The 27,561-nt window shown below is 43.4% G+C and overlaps 2 protein-coding genes across 3 annotated transcripts in view; both read left to right on the top strand.

The window, feature by feature from the left end:
* The window catches only part of LOC138738529 (bromodomain and WD repeat-containing protein 1-like), a 104,983-nt gene extending 99,058 nt beyond the window's left edge, over positions 1 to 5,925 (top strand). The window contains 1 exon segment of the mRNA XM_069888924.1: positions 145 to 5,925. Coding sequence (XP_069745025.1) covers positions 145 to 198 — 54 coding nt within the window. The 3' untranslated portion in view covers positions 199 to 5,925.
* A 1,379-nt stretch (positions 5,926 to 7,304) lies between these two features.
* psmg1 (proteasome (prosome, macropain) assembly chaperone 1) lies at positions 7,305 to 22,826 on the top strand. Of its 2 annotated transcripts, none has more exons than XM_069888922.1 (7): positions 7,305 to 7,465; positions 11,628 to 11,734; positions 13,927 to 14,081; positions 16,418 to 16,480; positions 18,938 to 19,136; positions 20,678 to 20,814; positions 22,394 to 22,826. In XM_069888922.1, the coding sequence occupies exons 1-7, from the start codon at positions 7,362 to 7,364 to the stop codon at positions 22,520 to 22,522; spliced, it is 894 nt and encodes a 297-aa protein (XP_069745023.1). In that variant the 5' UTR covers positions 7,305 to 7,361; the 3' UTR covers positions 22,523 to 22,826. The 2 variants fall into 2 exon arrangements, with proteins under 2 accessions (XP_069745023.1, XP_069745024.1); XM_069888923.1 differs by having other exon boundaries at positions 7,307 to 7,465; positions 22,448 to 22,826.
* Positions 22,827 to 27,561: the final 4,735 nt, after the last annotated feature.

The following is a 27,561-nucleotide window of genomic DNA, read 5'->3' as shown; positions in this document are numbered from 1 at the left end:
TCCTTTAAAATGTCTGTTGGTCAGCCAGAGCAACTGCCTGATTCATTTTCTGATTCCTGTTTGGTTAAAGGACAGAATAAAGCAAATGTTTGCTGCTGACCTTGATGTTCAGAGTATTTAACATCTTTTCCCATTTATTGCAAGGTTGAAAGAAAAGAAGATATAAACATTTACACCGTACCAATCTTATGCAGGTGATGCAGTTTCTGAGCAAAAATGTGTGATGGCTTGGAATTGAATTGGGGGAGAAAAAAAATTGTTCGAAGCAGGATAAATCAGAAAATGTAGGAAAATATGTTCTTGGATTTAAAATCAGTTTTGCCTTTTTTTTCCCCCTCATAACTTTAAAAAAAATCTAGTCTGGTTTCATTAATTAAACTGGTTAATGTCTCAACCTCTATGCAAATGTTTAATGCCAGCCATAGGTGGTCTTAAGAAGTCATTCTTTTAGGGGCAATTTCAAAATATTAAAAAATAGTAATCTGAGTGAACTCCAGACATGCATCAACTCTGGAGTGAATATGATACACTCTTGGTGTAATTAATTGTGTGGTTATTCCAAAATGACACTATTTTCTAAAATGTACAGTACACTATCAATACCTTGAATCAGTGCTTTCAATTGATGCTCAATCCACTTTTTTGATTTTTTTTGTAGATTAGCTCATCTTTCTTGGTCTCGTAGTTTAGAGGCAGTGATTTACACTGAGATGCTATTCTGGAGCCTTAGCTGAATGTCCATGTGCATCTAACTGATAAACTTACTTATTCATCCAAGTACAGGGTTGAAGAAATGTGGATGTTTTTAACCCAAACATTATTTAGACTTCATCAGGAAACTTGGTTGACATACCTAGTTTTGAAAGATAATGGAATCAGCAGGGTTTTTTAATGTCAGTCAGCTTAACTGCTAAGCCCTTACCACTGCTCAGACTGAAATTAGCTAGCATCAAAGAGCAAAAAAAACCAAATACCGTAGGTTTGCTTGTACGTTAATTGGCACAAATGTATCTTTAAATTCCTAGTTCCATGCTCATTTCTTCAGCATACACATTTTGACCGTATAGATAGCAAATCAGTGATGCCCACAGGGAACCTCCTTCGAAAATGTCTCCAACTTGGTTATGTATATATTACAGACCACAAACCTCATAGGAATTCCACAAGAAAACTGATTCCATTATTTTGTGATGTAAGAATGCAATGCATCAAAATAATTTTTCCAAATTACTAATTTAATACTAAATTGTCTACCTATTTATAAGATTTATTCAAATCTACAAGGTGCTATGCATGATACAAGAATGACGGTTTCTGAAGATGTTGACCCACTGCTATTTATATTCTGATATATAATTTATCAATTTGATCAATGCATAACTGCTGTATTGTAGCATTTTTACAAATTGTGTACCTTTTACTTCAGTTTACGATGAGCCATTTATTTAAGGAAATGTTTAAGTTGTTCTTGAATCAGGAATTGATCAGGTTAACTTTTCTAGATTAGAGATTCCTTTCATTTATAGGTCTTCACATTGAGCCTTTGCAAAAAGCTAAGGTAGCAGTTAAGTTTGCAAAGTCACTTCTCAAAGAGCACACAAAGGATTTAAATTCCTGAATTTGCAATTTTACTTTTTTTTTTGCAGTACAAGGCTACGTCAATTCTCAGTTACCCTATGTATAATTTGTCTGGGGCGAAGAGCGGAGGGAAAGCAAGGTTAATTTAAAAACTTTTTCTATACTCCTCAATTATTAAAAAAATAAACCTTTTATAAAATGCACCAGTTTTGCAGTTCTCATAAAAGTTTGACTGCCAGATGATCATGTCTGAAAAAGAGGAGGCAGTTAAACTCTGAAGGAATGCGATTTCTGAGATTTAGAATGAATTATGGTGGCAGCCAGTTTTGCTCCATTAGAGTTTAGAAAAAAAAATCTGTACAACAGCCTGAAACAGCAAGTGACCTTTTTAGCTCATCCACAATGTACTGGTGTGGAGTTGTGCTTATGAACAGAGATTTGGTGCCTTCAATTTTGTCTGTGCCTGCAATGACATTTGATGATATTCATAATCTTTGTTATTTGTCCTCAGGAACACGTTAAACTATGTTTGCCTCTGCAAACCACACCATTCCATACTTAACACGATGTTACAGAATTTTTTTTAACCACTATCAGATTTTAATATAATTTCAAAATGGTGAGAAAGGTTTGAAGTGGTTATAATTGTACGTAAAATGTAGCAGGTAATTTTAACCTAATTTGTAGGGGAAGAAACCCATAGAATCAGGTGGAATGCTGGTTTACTCTGGGTTCAATATCATTCCATTGCCTTTTAATAGTGAATAAAATTGACAAGAACAAAATAATTACTGGCAATAGATTCTGAAAGCTTTGTCAATGTTAGGTTAAAATTACCCCCAAGTAGTTTATCAAATTTACTATTATTTGTTTGCATGAACTCAAAAATGAAAGCATGAATTGTTATGTCCTACAGAATTTTGTGTTAAACATTCCTCGATAATATTTTGATTTCAGGAAAATTGATGAAAATTCTGTGTCAGTTGGTGCAATTGGAAAATTATGCCTGGTTGTAGAGGAACTGTTCATTTGCACAGATACTAACATTTCACTAGTAATTGTTAACTAGCTGAACAGTTCATATTTATAATGGAACGATAAATCATCAGTGGAATTAAAACTTCTTATCCCAACTATATTTTAATGAAAGTAAACAGATGTAAAAATGATAAAGTTGAATTAGTTTTGGCCGGCTTCATTTATCTCACAATCCTTGAATTGAAATAATCACCAATTGATTGTATCGTGAAGATCGATACGGTAATTTGCCTTCTACTGAAAGATGTTTTTCTCATGCCCATTCGAATAGGTTGTTGAGGAACAAAATACAAATAAATGGTTGTAAATTTACGGAATGGGTTCATGGTACTAACTGCTTCAAAATATGCATTCCAACTTAAGAAATAATTTTGCTTTATTGTGTACTATTTCTTCCACCACCACACATCCATCTCCCATCACAAACCCTCAGTGAAATTCTGTTTCCCCTTGTGAAAAAAATTTGCAGTAGACTAATATTTAGAGGCTCCACAAAATGAACGTTAGCCTATATCCGCTGACCAACTTTCAAGCAGAAATTGCTCAGCATCTGGTTAAAGCTAACCTTGCCACAGGGTTTGGATTTGTTTCCCAACACTTCATTGCATCCTCACTTGCATCCCATGATTCCCATAACCTAACCGATGTGAGGTGACTCTGCCTAACTTTTTAAAAGTTATATTGGTGGAAAAACTGGCCATATAAACAAATGGGTTTATTTTATAAGCAGAAGTGGCGCCGTCACCAGTGTTCACTTATGAAAGCTTCGTAACTGAAGGCAATACTATGTTATCCTATTCGTCCAGTCTGTGCCAAAACAATTCAAGTTAACCAGAAAACACTTTTACATCTCTCAAGACACATTAATATATTTTAGTTTTTAAAAAGGCAAGTTAATATCTTCAGCAAAATAAATAAAAAATGGGTATGAAGTTTCTATGGAAGAACTAGAAAGGATTTGGCATCTACCATTAATTTTATAGCCTTAATGTAAGCAAGTTGAATACAATCATGTGATTCTGAATGCTCTCACCCAATAGGAAGCTTCACTGAGCTGCTATAAAATGTTTTGAAGTTTATGCCAAAAGACTGGTTGTATGGAGATGACATTGGAAAGGGGTGCCTGAAATAGGAAGTCTCTTCCCTCTATTTCCCTTCCCTTTGCCCCTCCACCATCTATCTTGAGAGGTGCTAAAGTAAATTATGATGTAGACCTCCTACAGTCTGGAACTGTGGTTGAAATTGTGATTTGTAATGAAAGCATTGGCACAATTGGGTTGCACAGCTGAATTTGTCAATTTCTGTTTGAATTGCTGTGCACATGGGCATAAGCTGCTTTGATCCCACCTGTCTTATTTGTCTCCTCATTGAAATGCATATTGCAAGATTAGTGCCCCCACTTGATGATGAATTGTAAACAGTTTTTCAGACATTCTTTCCATGAGCAAAATCAAATGCACAATGGATTTGCCCAGAACGTGTCATTTGAAATTGCCCAACTTGTCAGATGATGATGAAATAATTTTTGTGAATGAATTTTCTGGATCTGTTTGACATTTTGACCTTAATTAAGCACGATGCATTAAAGAAAAAAATGACCCAAGAACAATGATTCTACTTGACTTTGTATAACATTTGCAGCTGATTGGGATATTTTGCTTCTTTTATAAAGAAAGAGGCTTATTATCCAGAGCATATGGTCTTGCAAAAGACTACCCCCCACCAAAAAAAACTTCCTTTATTCTTCAGGCATGCAGCATATTTTCAGAACATTCTTTATATTTCAAAGAATTGTCTGCAAAAATTATAAAGCTAGATAAATTTATGATCAAGCTTAACAATTTAATTAGTTTTCTTGCAAGGCTAACATCTGACTGAGGAGAAACTTTCATCAAGCTTGGAATTCTTTACATTGAATTAACTTTTTTCTCTGTTAACATGGTGAACAATTCAGATGTTAGTTCAATGAGGAACTAAGTTTTTTTAAAAATAGAAATTATGATAATTGACTATGCATTGGATTTTTCAGTTAGGAGTCCTGTATGAAAAAAAGGAAGCGGTTAAGAATTTTGTCTGTTTAAAATATTAAATAATAAGTTATAATGAATTGGTTTTGATTTAATATCGGCAATTAACTAAAGTTTTTTTTTTTACAAATTACCCACTATTTACTATCTTTACTTTGCAATGTAGTGGATAATGTTTGCATGGTCTTGCTGGTATTGGTGATCGTGAAGTGCAATTTCCCAGAGGATGTGGTTATAATATTTAATGTCTTATTTGGAGAGAACAAAACTTCCATCATCTCAAGCAGAATGCTGTAGTGCCTGGTTCAATTTTTAATCCTTGCATCTGCATAGACAAGTGCATAAATTATTGGCCAAACTTCCAGATGGAATATAAGATTTTGGAGGGGAGGGAGAGACTACAAGACCATGACATAGGAGCAGAATTTGGGTCCTGCTATTTAATCATGAACTGATCCATTTTCCCATTCAGCCTCTCTGCCTTGGCCTCCCCATAACCTTTGAGGCCCTGGCTAATCAATAAACTATTGATCACTGGCTTAAATACACCCAATCATTTGGCCGCCACAATTGCCTGTGGCAACAAACTGAACAGATTTGCCAACCTCTGCCTAAAGATATTCCTCTGCATCTCTGTTCTAAGTGGACACCCTTCAATCCTGAAGTTGTGCCCTCTTATCTTGGACTCTCCCACCATGGGAGAGGAGGAAGGGTGATTAACTGCATTACAATGCTCACTTCTGCAGGAGCATTCTCCACTATTACAGAGCAGCAGCAACCGCAGTCTGCTTCAAGGATCAGACCTGTGTCTTTAGATGAAAGGCTCCAGGCTTCAACATGAGCATTATGTAAGTCAGTTTAGTTGTATTTTGATAGTTTAAATGTTGAAAATGCAGATTTGCTCAAAATTCCACAAAAATAACGACTTCATGTTCCTGGGACATTGCTTTTGCCAAATTATATATATTTTGAACTCAGGACCATTTATATGTGTAAACTGAAGAATCAAATTATTCAGGGAGAGATGTTTGCCTAAATGCTAAACTTCAGTTTTCTTTAATATGAAAAAAAAAATTGGCTGTTTATTTTATCATTATTTTGGCAATTTAATGTAAATTGTACATATGTAAATATTTAGAAAGCCTGCAATTTCTGCCTTAGCAACATTTCATATTGTATAAATGGTGTATGTGGCTGTGAGGTTATGCTATTTTCCAAGTTTTGTGCAGTAAACCTTGTAAAAACAAAATCATTGTTTCAAAATAAAAAGCATTTAAAACATTGGGATGTTGGTCATGATTTTGTTGTGGTTTCTATTATCCACCCAGGTGACCAGAGAATAACCAGGAACACCATTACTTCCTACTTCTGAAGGTACCTTTTTAATGCCTCCGAACTCTTCCGAATTCTCATTCACATAACAGCAAATCAGTAGCATCATCTTAAAACTTTCCTTCATTTACCTGTCCAAGCTCCATTTCTGGGTGGGGAGAAATTTACACCTCAAGTGTGGGAGAGCCCATGGGGAGAAGGTGCAAACTCCTTACAGTGTGGGATTTGAACCCTAGTCCCAATTGCCGGTGCTGTAACGTGCTGCCCTACAAACTGTTGGAGATGGGCTAACAGCCTGATATTCTCAGGTGTATTCAGCCTAATAGCTTGAATATGCCTGAGATTGTCTGATCTTGAAAGCTAAGCAGGCTTGGAGGGCAGACTGAGGAACACCAGGTGCTGTAGGTCTCTGAGGAGCGCTGGACAAGAGGTGACTTTAACAAAAGTTAAAGAATTTTGTGTATGTTACATTCTAAATGTAGTAGTACAAGTCAATAATGGAACCCGTACCGGTAGAATATAGTCCTATATAAATGTGTCACATCCACACAAACTTGCCTTCATTACTTGGAGTATTGCGTGCAGTTTTGTCCACCCAGCATCATGAAGCTGGAAAAGGTGCAAAAAAAAAAAATCACAAGAATGTTGCTAGGACTTGAATTAGGCTGGATAAAAAGGGAATATTGTCTAGAGTGGTGGAGGCTGAGGGGTGTGCTAATAGAAGTTTGTGACCCCAGGAGGGGCATGGATAACCAGTCTTTTCCCAGAATCGGTGAATCTTAAAAATTAGGGTATGTTTAAAGTGGGAGGGGAGAGATTTAAAAGGGATCTGACCCTCGGACCTTTTCTACAGCCAAGTTGGTGGGCATGGTTGCCAAAGAGAATGAAAGAAGGGGGCATTTGGAAAGTTCACAATGCATAAACAAGGAATCTGCACATGTTGAGGCCCTGTGCGATCATCTGTAGATGCTAATAGAGAAGGTACATTGCTCTGAAAGGTTAATTTGGGGAGAATTTGGCAAATTGGTCAGCATGGACAAAATGGGCTGAACGGCCTTTTTCACCGACGAAGGGCTCTGACCCTTGATTTACGGATGCGGAGAGCCCGCCCTCTGGAGGAGGCTATGGGTATTGTGGGGAGTGCCCACCCTGGAGAAGTAGATATGGGTATTTCGTCGGTGAACGCGATGAGCACGCCCTCTGGAGGTGCATGTGGGTATTGTACAGAACGCGGGGAGCCCGCCCTCTGGAGGAGGAAATGGGTGCGGACCGCCTGCCCTCTAGAGGTGGATGTGAGTATTTTCTGGCCGACGAGCAGATCTGCCCTCTAGCGGTTGACTAGTGTAGGTCCTTCGCCGGCCGGGAGAACGCGGAACGAACGCAGCCATGGCCACGTTTTTCGGGGAGGTTGTCTCCACCTTCTCCCGGGCGGTGGACGAGGACGAGGGGGAGGAAGACGAAGAGATCAGAAGGCAGCTAGCCGGACGCAGGTAAGCCTAAACCGCGGGGCCGGGACGTGTGGGCGTGCTGGGGAGCCTGGCTGCAGCCCGGCCGCATGAGGAGCCCGGGCCGGACCTGGGTTCGACCACGATGGGCCCTCGGGCCCCCGGGACCGAGCAGGATGGGCCCTCGGACCCCGGGACCGAGCAGGATGGGCCCTCGGACCCCCGGGACCGAGCAGGATGGGCCCACGGACCCCCGGGACCGAGCAGGATGGGCCCTCGGACCCCCGGGACTGAGCAGGATGGGCCCTCGGACCCCCGGGACCAAACAGGATGGGCCCTCGGACCCCCGGGACCGAGCAGGATGGGCCCTCGGACCCCCGGGACTGACCACGATGGGCCCTCGGACCCCCGGGACTGACCACGATGGGCCCTCGGACCCCCGGGACCAAACAGGATGGGCCCTCGGACCCCCGGGACTGAGCAGGATGGGCCCTCGGACCCCCAGTACTGAGCAGGATGGGCCCTCGGACCCCCGGGACCAAACAGGATGGGCCCTCGGACCCCCGGGACCAAACAGGATGGGCCCTCGGACCCCCGGGACTGAGCAGGATGGGCCCTCGGACCCCCAGTACTGAGCAGGATGGGCCCTCGGACCCCCGGGACCAAACAGGATGGGCCCTCGGACCCCCGGGACCGAGCAGGATGGGCCCTCGGACCCCCGGGACCGAGCAGGATGGGCCCTCGGACCCCCGGGACCGAGCAGGATGGGCCCTCGGACCCCCGGGACTGAGCAGGATGGGCCCTCGGACCCCCGGGACTGAGCAGGATGGGCCCTCGGACCCCCGGGACTGAGCAGGATGGGCCCTCGGACCCCCGGGACTGACCAGGATGGGCCCTCGGACCCCCGGGACTGACCAGGATGGGCCCTCGGACCCCCGGGACTGACCAGGATGGGCCCTCGGACCCCCCGGGACTGAGCAGGATGGGCCCTCGGACCCATCGGGACTGAGCAGGATGGGCCCTCGGACCCCCGGGACTGACCAGGATGGGCCCTCGGAACCCCGGGACCAACCGGGATGGGGCCATCAGACCCCCGGCACTGACCAGGATGGGCACTCAGTCCCCCGGGACTGACCAGGATGGGCCCTCGGACCCCCAGGACTGACCAGGATGGGCCCTCGGACCCCCCGGGACTGAGCAGGATGGGCCCTCGGACCCATCGGGACTGAGCAGGATGGACCCTCGGACCCATCGGGACTGAGCAGGATGGGCCCTCGGACCCATCGGGACTGACCAGGATGGGCCCTCGGACCCCCCGGGACTGAGCAGGATGGGCCCTCGGACCCATCGGGACTGAGCAGGATGGGCCCTCGGACCCATCGGGACTGAGCAGGATGGGCCCTCGGACCCCCGGGACTGAGCAGGATGGGCCCTCGGACCCCCGGGACTGACCAGGATGGGCCCTCGGACCCCCGGGACTGACCAGGATGGGCCCTCGCACCCCCGGGACTGACCAGGATGGGCCCTCGGACCCCCGGGACTGACCAGGATGGGCCCTCGGAACCCCGGGACCAACCGGGATGGGGCCCTCAGACCCCCGGCACTGACCAGGATGGGCACTCAGTCCCCCGGGACTGACCAGGATGGGCCCTCGGTCCCCTGGGACCGACCAAGATGGGCCCTCGGACCCCCGGGATTGACCAGGATGGGCCCTCGGACCCCCGGGACTGACCATGATGGGCCCTCGGACCCCCGGGACTGACCAGGATAGGCCTTCGGACCCCCGGCCCTGACCAGGATGGGCCCTCGGGCCCCTGGGACCGACCAAGATGGGCCCTCGGACCCCCGGGATTGACCAGAATGGGCCCTCGGACCCCCGGGACTGACCAGGATGGGCCCTCGGACCCCCGGGACTGACCAGGATAGGCCCTCGGACCTCCGGGACCGACCAGGATGGGCCCTCGGACCCCCGGGACTGACCAGGATGGGCCCTCAGACCCCAGGGACTGACCAGGATGGGCCCTCGGACGCCCGGCCCTGTCCAGGATGGGCCTGACTAGGATGGACCCTCGGACCCCCGGGATTGACCAGGATGGGCCCTCGGACCCCTGGCCCTTACCAGGATGGGCCCTCGGACCCCCGGGACTGACCAGGATGGGCCCTCGGCACAGTTCACTGCATAATGTTTGTGACAAAGACTTTTTCTTTTATTTGCCCCTGTGTTCCACAGATTTTAATTTGTAATCAAGCTATTCAATTGTGATTAAAATGGACTTTCCAGATTTTATTCACTTTATTGAAAATGTGCACTTTAATCACATGTGAGTTGTTTCATTACAAATTAAAATCTGTGGATCACAGAGCAAATAAAGACATGTCTTTGTCCCAAACATTATGGAGCCTCTCATGCTTTCTCAGTGTTACAAGGTCATCACTAATCTTGGTCTAGCACCTCTCTCCTGCCTAATCCCTAGAAAACACATTTCCTCCGTGACTGAAGATCTGGTTACCTTGGCCTTGGATATATTGAATCCGGTAATGCTCTCTCGGACAGAGTATGTGCACAAAGGTGCTGGAGAAACTCAGCAGGTCCTGCAGCATCCATTGGAGGAAAAGATACATCACCAACATTTCAGCCTGACTATTTTCTATGTAGGAGCAAAAAGCAGGCAGGTGCCTGAATGAAAAGGTTATGGGGTAGAAGGGAAGAAGGAGCACAGGCAACAGTCAGAATGCCATAGGTGGACATAGGTAGGGGGCAGGATAGAAAAGCTGAGAATTGATCAGGGAGTTGGGGAGGGGGTCGGCTCTGTGAATGTAGAGCTGGAGACAGAGGGAAAGGGAAAAAGGCAGAGACAAGATGAGAGGAACTGCAAGAAAGGAGACATGGAAATAGGGAATGAGAGAGACAGGGGTGGGGGCAGTGGGCTAACAGAAACCTGAGGTCGATTTTAAAGCCATAGGAACTATGGGGTGTTGTTTCTTCAATTCCACCCTCCTCTGGCTGGCAGAATGTTCTTACCCTCATTAACAGCTTCCTTGACTTATCCCATTTTCCGAGTTGAAGGGGTAGCCATTGGTACCCACAGGAGCCCAGTTATGCCTGGCTTTTTGTTGGCTATATGGAGCAATCCATGATATTAGCCTACACTGGCAAGGCTCCTCAACTCTTCCTCTGCTACTTTGATGCTGCCCTCATGCTCCGTGATGAGCTCCACAACTTTATCCACTTTATTGACAACTTCACCCCGATCTGAAATTCACTTGGGCCACCTCTAGCAACACCCTCCCTGATCGCCACCTTTCTCTCTTTCTCTCTCTCCACCTCGGGAGACAAGCTCTCAACAGATATTTTCTACAAACCCACCAACTTCTACAGCTACCTCGACTATACCTCTTCACACCCTGTCCCCTGCAAAGATTCCATTCCATTCTCTCAATTTCTCTATCTCTGTCGTATCTGCACCCAGGACAAAGTGATCATCGGAGATGTTTTTCTTCTTAAAAATATAGTGTGGCATGAGTGCTCTGTTAGAGATGCCCCTGAATGCTGCTGGCCACTATGAGGCGGATATAGGGGTCCTAGCACGTGCTAAGTCCCCGAATTCAAGAATTTTGGATTATGATATATTGGTGAAGTTTCAGGTATTCAAATTCCTTTTTGCCCTAGACTCTTGGTGTCATGGGAGACACACTTGGGTTCTTTGGGGATAAGTACTTTCAAAATTGGATTCAGACAAGTAAAGTAGTAGAAGACCAATTGTACTTAGAGGCAGGAAGAATTTGGTGGTGGTGGGGGGGGAAACCATCATTTCAGGAGTGGGTCTCAGAAATTACCAAAGTGGCAGCGTTTGATCGCATGTCTCACAAACAGTTTGATAAATCGGACATCGATACACACAAATGGGGCAAATATTCAAGTTTCATTGGGGGGGGAGGGGGGGAGGAGAGAGAGAGGAAATAATGGTGAAGCATATTAATGAACAACAGTTTTTTATTAGAGGTCTAAATAGACACATATGGTTATTATTTGCTGCCATGTTTGTTTCTATTTTATGGATAAGTTTATGTTTTGTAACTTACGATGTTCATAACTTTAACACTGACTGAAGGGTTTGGGGAAACTTTTCTTTAAAGAATTCAGTAAAAATTTAAATCATTAAAAAAAGAAGAGGTGCACTCACTGAACCTGTGTCTTCCTCATCAGAGATGTTTCCATCCAGTGGAGCTCAGAGACCAGGACAACTGGAAGTGCAGTCAGCCCGAACTTCCCCTGCTCAGCTTTTCTCATTGCTGTTGGGGCCAATGCTGTTGGTGAGTGAGGGAGGATGTGTTGTGCTTCTGCCAGTCCTTCTCTGTCCCTTCACCGTTCCTTCTTTCTGAAGCCGATCATAACTCTCTGTGTCAAATAACCTGCTGGAAATACCCAGCAGGTTGGCGGCACGTGTGAAGAGAGAAACTGAGTTGATGTTGCCGGGTGATGACTTTACGGGAAACACAAAAGTCTGCAGACGTTGTGATTATAGTAAAAACCCTCTGAAATGCTGGGGGGAGGAAACTCAGACGGTCTTTTCAGTGTCTGTAGGAGACAAAGATACATCACCGACGTTTCGGGCCAGAGCCCTTCTTCTAGGAGCTCGGGAATTGAGTGTTGAAGATTGTGCTGTGCGAAGTCAGTTGTGAAAGATCTGATGAACTAAGCTGATAGGCAACTGGATCGAGGACCACCTTGGTCTTCTTTCGGGAGAAATCAGGTTCTCCAATATCACGGAGACAATCTCAAGATTCAAGATTCCTTTACTGTCGTGTATTGGTACAGAACATGAACGTTACACGAAATTTTGTTCTGCCTGTAAGACAGACAGAATCGTCATTTGTGTCGCCCGCTGCCCCCCAGAATAAGAGAAAGAGAAGTAGAAAAGAATCCCTCCAGAATCACTGGGTGTCTGTGGATTCGCCTCCAGCGCTCCCGCAGCCTCTGAAGTTGCATAGTCTCCTGTTCAATTCATCTTCGTCCCGATCAGGAATCTTTTAGCGCCCGAGGCCCTTCGGGAGCCTTTCTTGCCCTCAGAACCCTCTCAAATCCTCTTTCTGATACCTGTTTCCATGAGCTATTTCATGCAGGTCCCCCGACCGTACGTCTCTCGCAGCCTGTGTGGGTCCCTCAGCTGCTGAGCCCTTCGCTGGTCCACTGCTGTGGCCGATGTCCTGTAGGGTCACCTCCTCTGTAATACCCAAAGTAAAGGGAAACCAGTGTTTCAGACCTGGGCCTTTCGTTAAGTATGTGTCCAGGCCTGAAACGCTTGCTATGGCTGATGTCTGACGTGCTGAGTTTCTTCAACATGTTTGTGTAGTACACTCGACCCCAATGACTGCAGACCCTCTTGTTTAAATCCCTATCACAGACATTCCCTCTGTTCCCTCCATTTCTGCCTCTTCTCTGCCACTTCAATCAAGTTTGATCTTTTAAAAAAAAACTCTTCCCTTTTCAATAATCTAAAATGTAAACTCTGTTTCTCTTCCAAATGTGTGGCTGGCCTGCTGTGTGTTTCCAGCATTATTTTATTTCTGATTCCAAGCATCTGCAGTATTCTACTCTCGGCTTCTTCTCCCAACATCCTTGCTTTGTGGACATCAAACTTGATCACAGGTCCTTCTCGCACCTTTCCAGGACCTTGCAAACTCGTCTGTCCTTGGTCACTTTCTTCCCCACATTTGTGCCTTTTGTTCTTGGCCCCCTTGGATTGCTTCTCACCCTTCCTCTTCTTTCCTCTGTCTCTCTCTCTCGAGCTTGGATCTTGATCAGCTTCTTTTCTTCCTTGCTCTTTTCTTGACCCTTCAGTGTCCCTATTGTTCCTGATTTCCCTTTCCTAACTGACCTTCTCCCTTGTGATTCTAAATACAGCAATTATGGTAAAACAATAATTTATGATTCATTCTGTGGGAAATCCCAAAATTTATTGCATTCTCTTTCAAATTGCCTAGATTGCACGTTCCTTTTCAGCTCATTGGGACCCCATTCCTGCCCACCCAGCCACTCACTGGGACCCCATACCTGCCCACTCACCCACTGGGACCCTATTCCTGCCCACCCACCCACTCACTGGGACCCCATAGCTGCCTACCCACTCACTGGGACCCCATAGCTGCCCACCCACTCACTGGGACCCCATAGCTGCCCTCCCACTCACTGAGACCCCATAGCTGCCCACCCACTCACTGGGACCCTATTCCTGCCCACCCATTCACTGGGATCCATTCCTGCCCATCCTCCCACTCTCTGGGTCCTCATTTCTGACCTGGACCTGATTCTGTTCTTTATATTTACTACATTCAGTGGGAAATTTGCAACAAGACTATGAAACATCTTAAAAATGTGAGTTAAAAACGGTTGTGGATCATCCAGTAACATCTTGCAGGATGGGAAAGATTTTAAGTGCGCTGAATTATCAGCGTTTCATTGTCATCATATTATTGACCAGGCACCCTTTGTGTTTATTTAATAGGGTTTCTGAACTCTTTCGTACAGTGCTGTGGGAGCTGGGAAGTTATTGGAGCAATCTCTCTGTGGGATGATCAAGTTAAGGGAAAAGATACCTCCGGTCAGCAGTTTCCTGCAGATTCATCGTGTCTTCTTTACCGACTGACATCCAACCCGATGGTGAGTTGCTTCATGTGGGAGTACAAGGAATGGAACTGAGGAGGTTATTGGGATTTCTCAAGCTTTCAGACCCAAACAGCTGAGACAATTTCCCAGCTCTGGATTCTCCTCTCTGAGGAAGCAGGCTCTTGGCATCTTTCACAATCCTGTGCCTCACTGACTGAATATCAGCAAATTTACTCTTAGGATAGAGTAGGGAGTAAGGCACTGGTTCACCTTCCACAAGATGGGTGGCCAGGTTAGCACAGCTGTTAGTGCAACGCTATTACAGTGCCAGCGACCGCGTTTGAGTCCTGCACTCTCTGTAAGGAGTTTGTACGTTCTCCCCATGTCTGTGCGGGTTTTCCCTGAGCACTCTGGTTTCCTCCCACCATTCAAAACATACAGGGGTTGTAGGATAATTGGATGTAATTGGGCGGCACAGGCTCGTGGGCCGGAAGGGTCTCCTACCATGCTGTAATGTCTAAATTAAAAAATTTAACTTGAATTTAAATGGAAGACAGCACAGGCCTGCAAAATTCTCCAGATTAGAAATCCACAAATAATGCCAGGAAATGCAGAAATGCTCAGCAGGTCAGGTAGCATCTGAAGAGAGAGAAGCTGGGATGTAATGTTGAGACTTATAGGGCACTGGTGAGACCTCTCTTGGAATACTTGGAATATTTGAGAAAAGACATGCTAGTGTTGGAGGAGTTCAGAGAAGATTTATTCAAATGATACCAGGAAGGAAAGGGTTAGCGGGGAACGCTTGTCAGCTGTTGGACTATACTTGTTGGAAATACAGAAGGATGAGAGGGGGACCTCATAGAGGCAGTTTGAATACTGAAAGTCCTGGACAGAATAGATGTGGCAAGGATGTTTTCTGTGTTAGAGGAGTCTAGGACAAGAGGGCACAACTTCAAGATAAAAGGGCGTCAATTTAAAACAGAGATGCGGAAAAATTTCTTCAGTCAGAGGGTCATGAATCTGTGGAACTTGTTGCCACAGGTGGCTGTGGAAGTGAGGTGATTCAGTGTATTTAAGATATAGAATTTCAGGTATTTGATTAGTCAGGGCATCAGGGGTTACGGGAAGAAAGCTGGGAAGTGGGGCTGAGTGGGAGGATGGATCAGCTCATGATTAGAATGGCAGAGCCGACTCGATGGGCCTTCTTCTGCTTCTCTATCTTGTGAAACAGTTAATGCTAGAGAGTGATAATGTTCATTTGTGACATGAGGTGGTAGTGGACGGTAGTTACATCTTTCCTGAAGGTTGGAGATCATGGTGGCGGATGGTGAGAAGCTATGATCCATGTCTGCAGTCAGTTCCATGTTGAAATGTGCACCCTGAAGCAAGTGCTGAGTGTCACAGAGTAGTTCAGCACAGCCACTTTGACCCACCAAGCAGTAGCAAGCATCGTATCCATTCATAGAAATTCAAATTCAAGGGGCAATTTTTCAACTTGTGAGTGATTAGAATCTGCAATAGATTAGAGGCAGAATCTCTCACCACTTAAAAAAGTACTTGATACTCCCTTGATGCGCAATGATAATATACAAGAATTCCTGGATCTACTTCTTTCTTTAAGGTGAAAGCTATTGAAGACAGTACATTGACCGATAAATGTTGACCAATATTAGGCAAGATTTAGTGCCCACACTAAACCTCAAGAATAATATAAAAGTAAAAGGGATATTGAAAATATATTAAAATGAACTGCAGGAGTGCAGAATGAAATCCTCTGGGAGTGAATTTGCTGTATATGCTGGTCAGAGCCATTAGTAAATATAGGAGAGGCTTAATACCAGTTGGAGAGCAGGATACGTATCATGTGCAAGCAGCACATCTCTGCATACTTGATGCAGACACGTGGGTTGAAGGGCCTGATCCTGTGCTATCCTGTTCTAGCGAGGCGTTCCTGATAAAGGGTTCTGGCCAGAAATGTCTACTACATGTTGCTTTCCAACGATTCTGCCTGACCTGCACTTTGTGTATTTTTCTGCAGTGTTCTATGTTCTTAGTTATTATGGGGTCTGTGAAGTAGTTCAGTAACTGTTGAAGTCACTGGAGGCACATTAAGTGCTGTAAATGTCTTCAAAGTTATAGTTTTCACTCTCATAAACATATGATTTGTCTGTAAATTTTGCTCATTTTCCTATTTTTCTAAACCTGTGAAGGTTTAATGCTCCTCCATGTGCCAGCGTTGACACTTTTCACACCTGCAGCAGTAATTTGTGTGTTTTTTTAAAAGAAACGCCCCCAGTAGTTAAGTTGTGAAGAACACCCTGTCATTCGCTGTTTTGTCAATGCAAGTTGTTTCCCTTCATGCATCGTATAATCTCTTTCTGTAACTGCAGATTCTGACCTGCCAGTGTAATTGCATCGTGGCTGAGGATCAACTCTTCCAGTGGGCCGAGAAGGTAGATGCTCTTCAGTCTGCTCTGTGTTGCACTGGGTTATTATACATCCTGTGTGACATCTCTGGGCAAAGGGGATTTCTTACAAAACTAATATCTTTGTCCATGGATAAAGAGATGTTGACCTTAAGTGATTGCTCCACTGCAATAGTGGTTCAAGGTCCAGGGAAGGTGTGTTCATATCCCACTGTGAGCAGTTGGTGAGCGGTGAATCTTTGGAATTTTCTTCCACAGGCAGCTGTGGAGGCCAGGCCATTTGGGGTATTTAAGGCAGAGATTGATTGGTAACTGAATAGTCAAGAGTATCAAAGGTTCTGGGGAGAAGAAAGGGGAATGGGGCTGAGTGAAAGAATGGATCAGCTCTGATGGAATGGCGGACACAAGATATAGCAGCAGCAGTAGGCCCATCAGCCATCAAGTTTGCTCTACCATTCTATCATGATCTGACCCATCCTCCCATTCAGTCCCACTCCCCATTTTTCTCCCAGTAACCCCTGATGCCCTGACTAATCAAATACTTGTCAACCTCTGCTTTAAATATGCCCAGTGACTTGTTTCCACAGTTGCCATGGCGACAAGTTTCGCAGACTAACAGCCCTCTGACTAAAGAAATTTTTCCTCATCTCTGTTTTAAATTGACGCCTTATATCCTGAAGTTATGCCCTCGATGGGCTGAATGGCCTAACCGATGGACCAAATGGCCTACTTCTGCTCATATAAGCCGCTTTCAAGTGGCCAGAATACCCGACTGTAAAGCCGTCTATTTTACTCTAATGTGGCTGTTGGGTTGTCAGCCAGGAGGAGCACTTACCATAACCCTCCTCCCGTAGGTATAATCTCCGGCTCCGAGAATCCCGTTGCGCCTGAAAGCAACTACGGCCACAGTCCATAGGAGCCGGCATTTGCTCGGATGCGGCTCTCCTTCAGCTGGCATGTTCAGGTGAGAGAAAATTGTCTTCTCCGCAGCCACCTGAATGTCCCAGCTGTACTCCCCCAGCCGCGTCTGCCGGCGCATTATCTGCGTCCAAGCACCTGAAAGCGGCTTATGGCTTGTGGTCTTATGAATGCTACTTAAAAAAAAATCTGAAAGAATGAAACCTTGTGTTAGTAAATGTGATCACATAGAAAATGAGCAACCGACAAAAAAAATGAAGGAAAATAAATAAGAATAAAATATTAGGTAAAAAATATGTAAGTTTAAAATTATGAAATTAAATGTTCTCTAAAGTAACACATAAACATTTCATGAAGATGGGAGCAAACATTCAGCCAGTGGAGTGCCTTAGTCGTGCTTTGCTCATAGCAGCTGTGCGAATAAAGGTGTGTGAAACAGCACTGGCATTGCCAGGATGAAGAGCTGGTTGATGCCGCTCACCTTTGGAGTGGCTCTCTTAAAATGTCTCCTTATCCCTGCTTAGTGAAAGTTGCCCCGGTTAAAGGCTTTATTTGTAAACTTGAGGTGGGGGGAGGGGGTTAATTATCTATAATGTTATTGTTTGTCTTTCCGACGGCTCCTTGGAGGGGGAGGAACCTGCAGATGCAGTGACAGTTAAATGTTTTAAAAGAATGTGACTGAAAATAAAGTAAAATTCTTTAAGGTTTATACTCATGCAAGTGAAGTTTATTCAGTGTAAGTACAGTGTAGTATTTTTGTCTTTTAAACTTTTTATTTTTAATGCAGGTATATTAGATAGGTATTGCAAGAGTAAGTCTCAAGCAACTGGAAAATACACATTTCCCATTCACAATCCCCTTAAGTGCTGGATAGCAGGGGTTTTTACTGTAATTGTATCTGCCTCTGCTCCTTCTTCTGGCAGCTCATTCCATATGCCCAATTCCCACTGTGTGAAAAGCTCACTCCTCAGATATTTAAATTTCTCTCCCACCAACACCCTTTGAACCTTAATTTGTATGCACACTGGTTACTAAAAATGGTTGCTTGTTTGCCCCACATAGATCCTAAAAATTTTGTTTCTATGATCCATATCCCTCTAGCACCCAGAACACGGTTGCCAATTTGCTGTAGTCAGCTATGATTATGAAGCCTTTTCATTTTCAGTGCCCAGACTAAATGTGGTCCTCTTTGGAAGGCTCTCACTGCTTCTTGGCCGGACGTGGCTCTCCATCACGGTGCTCTTGGCAATGGTAACTTAATGAATGGAAGCAAAACTGATGAATCGTTAGCCAAAGGCTGGATAGCTGAATCAGTGATTTAACCGATGGCTTTGTGACTCCTACTCTGCCATGTAGAAATTGGTGTCTGTCGTGGTAACTGGAGGCAAAAGGCACACCCTCAGCTGGGAGTTGGCAAGATAAGAAAATGGCCCAAACTTGTCAACCAGTGGCTGAGATGGTGCCTATTAGTGTAGGGGAGGCATTCTCACTGCCTGTTATTCCAGTACCTGGTCCAAGGGAAGAAAATGATTGCTACCTTTTTGCTATCTTTTCTTTCCATTGCAGGTTTTTGAAAATATCCAGACAAGGAACCTAAATGTCATAGTTTTATCAAGTTCTTCCGTTACGGAATATAAATCATCCAGGTCCATTCCTAGTATCCCTGTACCTTTCCTTCGGGCTCTGAAGACAAATGCATTGCAGGAGACTCCCCACTGCCAATTACTAGAGCAGCCCAACGTAATTTCCGGGCTTTCTGCAGCAGGTAAGGATTCTGTAACAAGTTTCTTTCCAGTGATAAGACCCATTATTGTGATGTACAACTCTGAAAGCAGTAAAGCAGAAATTTCCAGCTTGCAACATGGCAGTCCTTATTTTGAACCAGTGGAGATGTGCCAGGTTTTGTCTGAACATTGCAATCTACAAAAGTACAGGAGAATCATAGCAGGTCTCACAGCATCCATAGGACATAAAGGGTAACCAACATTTTAGGCCTGGGCCCCTCGTCAGGTCTTTATAAAAGTTACCCTTTTCTCCCAATGGATGCTGCATGACCTGTTAAGGTTTCCCAAAACTGTTATGCTTTGAACTTGAGCCCAGCATTTGCAGACTTCCTTGTTTAACACTTCCGCTGAACTTACTTTTATTTTTCCCTTCCTTTGATATGGAAGGAAACAATTGTTCAGAAGTGGGTCTTTGATGAAGAAACTCCTTTTATATCTGATGCTGAATGTCTCTTTCCTCAATCTCACTGCTTTTATTTGTGAATACCGGTTTCTTCTCTCTCTGTCAAGTCCATGGGTTACATTGTCCTTCTGTCAAGACATAAAGATCACCTCTTTCTTCAGAAATAAGATGGATGGGCTCAGAGGGTCAGGAAGCTCAACGTGTCCAAGCTACTTTCATTTGTCTGTGTTCAGCTGATATCTCACTAAACCTTTCCTATCCATGTATGTTTAAACGTACAGTTAAATCCCTGTTATCGGGAATTTAAGCAACCAGCAACCTCAGCCAACTGGTAAAAAAATTTGCAGGAAATAAATTTGACTGTATTTTGAACATTGCAATTGTCCCCTCTTCTAAATCTTCCTCTGGCAGCTCGATCTGGATATTCACCTCCCTCTCCATTGAGAAGGTGCTGCTCTTGGTCCCCTATATCTTTAAATCTGTGCTGTCTAGTTTTAGATTCCACTACTCTTTAAAGGGAGTGGAGGAAAGTTTAAGAGAGATATCAGAGGAAGGTTTTTTTTAGACAGAGAGTGCCTGGAATGCATTGCTGGGGTGGGGGGTGGTGGTGGTGGTGATGGAGGCTGGTACAATTGCAACATTCAAAAGACTCTATGATAGGCACATGGATATAATAAAATTAGAAGGTTATGTGCATAATGTAGGAAAAAATTAGATTGCTTTGGAGTAGGTTAACATAGATTGGTGCAATATCTTGGGATGTAGGGCCTATACTGAGCTGTCATTTTCTATGATGTATTTACTTTGGGAGAAAGGCTCTAACTATTTACCTTATCTTAGCCCCTTGCAATTTTATAAACCTCTCTATTAGGTGCATCCCTCACCCCCCCAAAAAGCCTCCTGTGCTCCATTTCTCTTGCATGGTCCCAGGCAGTGAATGGCACTGAGGCCAACAATGAGAACTTTGCTCCTAATGATGACCAATCCGTTTAACTCAGACCCGAGAGGAGCACAAATATGTTGTGTGTGGCTTGTACTGTTGCTTGGTTGTCCCCAGGATGTAGGGTTAATGAGGGGAATATCAAGGATTGAAAATTGTGTTTTCTTGTTTGCTTCCAGTTCTGACCTACTGTCAGGTTCGACAGATACCCGCTGTACTCTACCATTGCTACAGTGACATTACTGAATTAGATACTTTGACAATAGAAGCCTTTAAACCAGTGCTTGCATGCAAGAGCTTGAATTCCATTGTAAAGGTAAGGAAAACTATTCCTTCAAAGCTATGAGATGTAAGATTACATTAAAATGTGCTGCTGGAAACATACATCAAAATAGGAAAGGTAACAGTTTGGGTGTAAGTTGTCTATGAACTACAGCCAATTATCTTATCACACAGTGCTCTAGTTTAGCCACTCACGACAATGGCCGTACAGCACCCCTGTGGGCCACAGCACATTTAAGGGGGGGGAGGGGAAAATGTACTGATATCATAAAAATATATTTTTATGTTATCGGTAGGAGAGAATACTGAAGAAACCAACGAAGTGTGACTGTTTCACAGGGAAGGGGGCTCATAAACTTTGAGCAGAGTGCCAAAAAAAGATTGAGAATGGTTGCTCTAGTTGATGATCCATTTAATGATAAAATAATAAGCTGATATCCTAAGATTTGGCATGTGAAATAATACTTTAAAGACTTTTATTTCTATTTGTTTGCCTCCCTCCTCCCTCTACTCCTGAAGGGTTTGAATTGTTGGAGGTCTACAGTTCCATGACCTTGCCTTTTTTTGTCAGCTTATTGAATGTTCCAGCTATTCATCACAGTAGGTCTTATCACAGCCAAGATTAATCCTATACTCCTAAACATTTGAGTTCAGAATAGTCTGAATAACCTCTTCCTGTACTGTAATTTCTGCATAATAATTTACATTATTCAATCAGACGTAATGTAGAAAATAGTCTAACGTACAGTGTAGTTACAATATAAAAAGTACTAAAGGAGCAAGTGGGAGGGTGGGGTGATCACATTAGAATGAAGTTTTGGTTTGAAAATATTTTAAACAGCTTAGATGTCAAAGGTTAATTGAGGAAATTTCGACTGATGGAAAGAATAGATGAGAAGAATCAAAGGAATGGAGAGCATGGTTGGGAGGGGGGTGGGGTGGGTGGAGTGGAATTGATAGAATTCAACCACCCAAGGAAATAGAATAATGAGAGCCTGAGTGAATTGAAATGTTTGAGGTAATGGAGGCAGGAGCTAGAGTTAGTAAGTGAGAACCAATAAATGCAAATCAAATACCGTAAATGGTGGATATCCGAAATAAAACAAGGAAATGCTGGAAGCACTCAGGGCGAGGCAGCATCTGTGGATAGAGAACCTGTGTTTGCGGTTCAGTTCAAAGACTCCCCATTGGAAATGGGGCAGCGAGAAAATCACGTTAGCTTTAATTTTCAGGGAGGAACGGATAGGAAGAAAAAAACCGCCAAATATTTCTGTAGACATTAGAATCACCTGGCCTCATCCTATCAGAGATATTCCCTTTGGCCAACTCATTCCTGCTCTATTCTTTCTGAACTTTAAAATTAACTTGATTGTTCACATTTTTTGTTTCTGATGAAGGGTTTCAACCTGAAATGTTAACTCTATTTCTCTTGCTGCCTGATATGCTGAGTGTTTCCAGCACGATTTGTTTATATGTGAGGACAAGAATGTTAGCCATTTGGAACCTTTAATACAGGGGTAATTTTGCAGCAAGGCTAAATGAGTAGCAGTGTGCAAATGATAACCATCTCCTTTCTCCTCTCTCCCCACCTCTCACTCTAATTCTCTCCCCAGGAATCAAAAGAGGATAACACAAGAATATTTTTGAATTTTTTTGCTTCCTTGCAGGATACTTCACGAAGTGCAGAAATATTGAAGCAGTTAGTTAATGCCAACAATGTCCAAAGTAATCTATATACGTGAGACTAACAATTTCTAATTAATTTGTAAATTAATACCTGAGTGGAAACCAAAAGGAATTTTCGCTATCCAGCTCTTGTGATATTTTATTACATTTTGGAAAAAAAAGTTTTGTTTGGCAGTGTCTCAAAGCATTTTGGTAAACTATGATGTGCTATAAACTACATCTGTTCATTTCTGTCAATTTTTCCGTGTGGATTTTTAAAAATTGCAGTACTTGAGTTTGAAGCTCTGAAATCCAGCCTGGTCAATTTGTTAAATGGTCCTTCCTGTATGTTGGTCAATTATTAAAATATGTAGAGAAAAAGGTGTCTTCTTTTTCTGTTAATGCCACGTGCCTGTTATTGAACTTGCTGCCTTGGTCCTGTTGTTGATTAAACTGAGAATCTTCCATCGAATGATTACACGGCTGCATCCACACAGGTTACTTGTTGATGAAAGATAAAACAGCTGGATTTGGGGACTGCTGGAGATTTACTACTGGTCCCTTCGTGATTGTAATAAAGATGCTTTGTCGGAATGAATTGGAAAACTAGGTACTTCAGGCTGGCATCTTGGAAAGGTGAATCTGTCTCTGGGTATTCACTCCACTGATGATTAAACTTGAACGAGAATTTCCACGTCCCTCCGATATCCACAAATGGTGCATCGATACACCGATAAATAAGACTTTTGGTACTGAGGTTGACTTTGAAGTATGTTGGAGGAAATACTTTGTATTGCAATTGCTTCTGCAGAGGACATCCTTGCCTTTAAGCTATGAGTGGCTGAACTGATCCTCCCAGCACTTTTGTCTGCAAAAGCTGTTTTAAGTCAGGAAACCGATGAAACATTCCTTTGGTGTTATGGGTAGGGAGGAGGAAATAAATTGAAAGCAAGAGGAAAAGAAATGGTTGAAGATTCAACATTGGAGGGAATGTTCCTCATTAGATTGTTTGCATGTGGCGATTTGCTTTGTAGGATGCCATAGCAGTGCTGCTCACGTTGCCTCAGCATTACCTCCTGGGTTGAACTCAAGATTCGGAGTCGTCGTCGTTTCTGTGTTCACGCCAGAGACTTGAGCACAACACCTTGACTGTATTTTGGAAAGGGATGAGGTTTTAATAAAAAAATACAAGGCTTCATCTCTCTTCTGAGAACAGGGGAGTTTTGATGTATTTGCTGGTGTTTTCACCTTAACCAGTCAAACGGCTGATTTGGAAGCTTGTTACTTGCAACTGGGTGTCGTGAAAGTAGTTAAAAAATATTTTATTGGTTATCAAGAGTTAGAATCATAATTGGGAATGTTTTTTTTCTAGCCTGTGATCTTACGTGAATAAGTGAAATGTAGACGGAATGTTTGCAGCCGAGAAATCCTCAGGGCTGTACACACACAAGCAGTTAGTCTACACTTCAGACCAGGGGAATCTGGAGGTGTGGCAGTTAGTGCTCCAGGTACTCATACTCTGTCCTGGGCTGATGTCTGAGCTTGCATGTTCTCCAGGATTCTGTTGGGTGCTCTGGTTTCCTCTTGCATCTTAAGCTGTGCTGGTGGATTCATTGGCCACTATAAATTACCCCTCGAGTAGTTACCTGGTGTAGTTAACAAAAAAGAAATTAATAGTTGGGGAAGTAAGGACAGGAAATGAGGCTGATGGGATTGTTCTGCTGTGAGCTGGCATGGACCAAACAAAGGGCTTGTCTAATAATAAAACAAAATCAACAAATAGCCCTGGCTGTGTGCTTCTTGTCTGGGAATATTTTGTATTCTGGAAAGACTACAGAGGAAAATATGAAAATACTTGCCAGTACATGAAATCTACTTGATTTCCTGGTTATAATTGGGTTTACCAGTGGCAGTGGAGTTTTATTTGATGATGAAGGGTTTCTGTATAAAATATTAGCTGTTCCTTTCTCCACATCTGCTGCTTGCCTTGCTGAGGATTTCCAGCATTTAAAAAAAAAAGTAGATTTGTTACATCAATAAATAACAGCATGTAGAAGTCACAAAGCATATCTGCCTGTGGTTGCCATGGGCTACAAATAGTGTGGAATTCGTAAAGTCTGCCTCAATGACAGTTGTCATTGCTTTAATGTTCTGCCATCTCCCCTTCTGCGTAACAATTCCACAAATATTGCTTGCCCTCTTGTGTGCTCTTCCCTATTTGTCGTCTATGCCCATTCAAGGGAAGGAGCTCTATGACCAAGTGGACTCGACGCTCAGGTTTATTGTCAGAGTACATACGTGACATCACATACAACCCTGAGATTCTTTTTTCCTGTTGGCCAGGCAGAAATTCTAACTTGTTAGAAATACAAAATTATACTCTAAAGATATGTATACAAAAGAGCGAAATGTAAACAAATTGTGCCAATACAGAAAAAGTAAATATTCAGTAATAAATAATGTGCAGAGTCCTAAAATGAGTAAACCACAAAAGTCTGCAGACATTGTGATTGAAGGAAAAACACAATGTCAGAGAAAATCCAACCAGATGACATTAATATTGACTTCTCAGGTTTCTGCTAGACCACTCCTATTTCCCCCCTTCCTATCCCTCTGTCTTTCCTCCAGCCCTCCACTCCCTTCCCTCTCCATTCACAGTGCCATCCGCTTCTCCGTGCTTGCTGCTGTGCCCTCTCTCCCTTATCCACCTCTTACCACCTGTGTTTGAGACCGTGCTCCTCCCTTACTCTTCCCTCCACACCATTTTGTTCAGGCACCTGTCCGCATTTTTTTATACCTTGATAAGGGCTCAAGTCCGAAACGTTGGATATGTATCTATCTTTGTTATATAAAGTATGCTGTTTGACCTACTGAGTTTCTCCAGCATTGTGTTTTTCTCCTTAAATGAGTCTCTGATTGAGTTTGTTGTTGAGGAGTTTGATGGTGGAGGTGTAGAGCTGTTCCTGAATCTGATGGTGTGACTCTTGTGGTACCTACACCTCTTTCCTGATGGCATTGATTGACTATAGGGTGAGTTCTGATTCCTCAGTCTGTGCAGAGAGAAAACCTCAGTTGTAGGTATCGACAAACCATCCAATGCTCTGTGAAACTAAGTTTGATTTTGCCCTTACTTGAGAAAGCAGTGAATTAATGAGTTGTCCGAAAGTAGCCCTATTAATGACATAAAAGGGATGTATACTTGGGAAGTTAAAAACAAAATGAGACGACTATGGTGAAAGAGCATGGGACCAAATGGGAAACAATCAAACTGTCACAGTCTTTAATGGGTTGAATAACCTCCTGGGATGGAGGCCCAATTGTCGAACAAGCATTACACAGAATCATGGCTAACTGTAGCCCACAAGAGGAAGAGAAGGGTTGGTGGAAAAATAATGAGGATAAGTATAGAAAAAAATTAAGAAGCAAATTTTTTTCCCTCAAAATGCAGTTCCCAGATTTACTAAGAGGCTAACACTCTTTTTAAAAAAAATTGAAACTTCAGGAAAATGTCTGGGATAATTCATTCAGACTGGATTTAGATTGGTCTAAAATATTACTGAGTTCAAAAGGCCTGCTCCAGTTCAAAAGGAAATATAACAGACAATTTATGTGGGAGCTCAGAGTAACCGAGGGGAATACTAAGTGCATGTGCAGACCAGATGGGGGAGAGTGATCTGCACAGCTTTCTGGAAAACTGAATATTTATTTTGTTGGTTCACATTTCTCCGCAGCAATGTCCTTTTTACAGTCAGTGATAGGAGAGTGGTGGTGAAGTGGGAGAGGCTTGTGCTCAGCCATGTATCTGATGACGGATGATGCATCTAATGGACAAGGGCTATAAAAACAGTGGGAAAAAGTTATATAAAGTAAAAGATCCAGGCTGTAAAAAATAAACAAATAAAACAATCTGTCTTTGATTCACTGTTTGGAAAGTAAAATCATCAAACAGAGTAGCGGTCAGGAAAGGACCCAAGGGAGCTGATTTAATGTCTAGCATTGAATAACATACAACAAAAGGGTAGAAACAGCTAAATAGACCCTCCAGCTTACATTGTCATTCAATAAGGTCACAGCTGGGCCATAACCATAGAGTTATGGGCTTTTGCAAGGCATTTGACAAAGTCTATCGTGGAAGGCTAATCCAAAAGATTACTTGGAAAATTGGATTAAAAATTGTCTGGGTCATAAAAGACAGAGGGTAGTGGTGGAATGTTGTTTCTCTACCTGGAGGTCTGTGACCAGTGGGGTTTCCCAGGGAACACGGTTTTATATATATGCACACACACACACACACACACACACACACACACACACACACACACACACACACACACACACATAAATATAAAATATATATATATAAAAATGTATGTGTGTGTGTGTATATATGTCTCTATAAAAATTTTAAAATTTTGATATACAGCATGGTAACAGGCTATTTCGGCACACGAGTCCATGCTGTCCAGTGAACCTATACTGCCAGTACGTTTCAAATGGTGGGAGGAAACCGGAGCCCCCAGGGAAAACCCATGCAGTTACAGGGAAAATGTACAAACTCTTTACAGTCTGCGTGGGATAGATACAAGATTTTTGCAAAGATGTACAAACCGGTGAAAATATGGGCAGATGATCCAGACAAGTATGAGGTGTACTAAAGGAAGTCAAATGTAAGAGGAAAGTATACAATAAATGGCAGGATTATTCAATGTACAGAGGGATCAGGTTGCAACATTTGGAATACTGTGTGGCTTTCTGGTTACCTGGAGCACATAGAGGCTTTTGAGAAGGTGCAGAAGAGTTTCACCAGGATGTTCCCTGCTTCAGAGAGTACGATCCTATAAAGGAGAGTTTGGACAGATCAAACTGGGATTGATTTCTCTGATGTGACGGGCTGATGGGAAACTTGATAGAAGTTTATATAGTATGGAACACACAAATAGGGTAGGAGATTGGAGTCTTTCTTATTCCAGAGGTGGAAATGCCAAATACTGAAAGGAAAGAGGAGGGAAATTTTCAAAGGGATGTGCGTAGTCTTTGCACATAAACTGATAGATGCATGGAACTCATTGCCAGGGAAGGCAGAGGGATCAGATGCAACAGTGACATTTAAGAGACA

The sequence above is a fragment of the Narcine bancroftii genome, chromosome 7 (genome assembly GCF_036971445.1).
Source record: "Narcine bancroftii isolate sNarBan1 chromosome 7, sNarBan1.hap1, whole genome shotgun sequence".
Taxonomy (NCBI): Eukaryota; Metazoa; Chordata; class Chondrichthyes; order Torpediniformes; family Narcinidae; genus Narcine; species Narcine bancroftii.
Note: the sequence above shows the minus strand (reverse complement) of the source record. Positions and strands in the feature narration are given on the sequence as shown.

Bases quoted from the DNA above. Each gene is read 5' to 3' on its own strand.
- psmg1 (XM_069888922.1), top strand. From the start codon at position 7,362: ATGGCCACGTTTTTCGGGGAGGTTGTCTCCACCTTCTCCCGGGCGGTG. The intron at 7,466-11,627 runs GTAAGCCTAAAC...CTTCCTCATCAG, and splicing joins AGGCAGCTAGCCGGACGCAG to AGATGTTTCCATCCAGTGGA. The intron at 14,082-16,417 runs GTGAGTTGCTTC...CTGTAACTGCAG, and splicing joins GACTGACATCCAACCCGATG to ATTCTGACCTGCCAGTGTAA.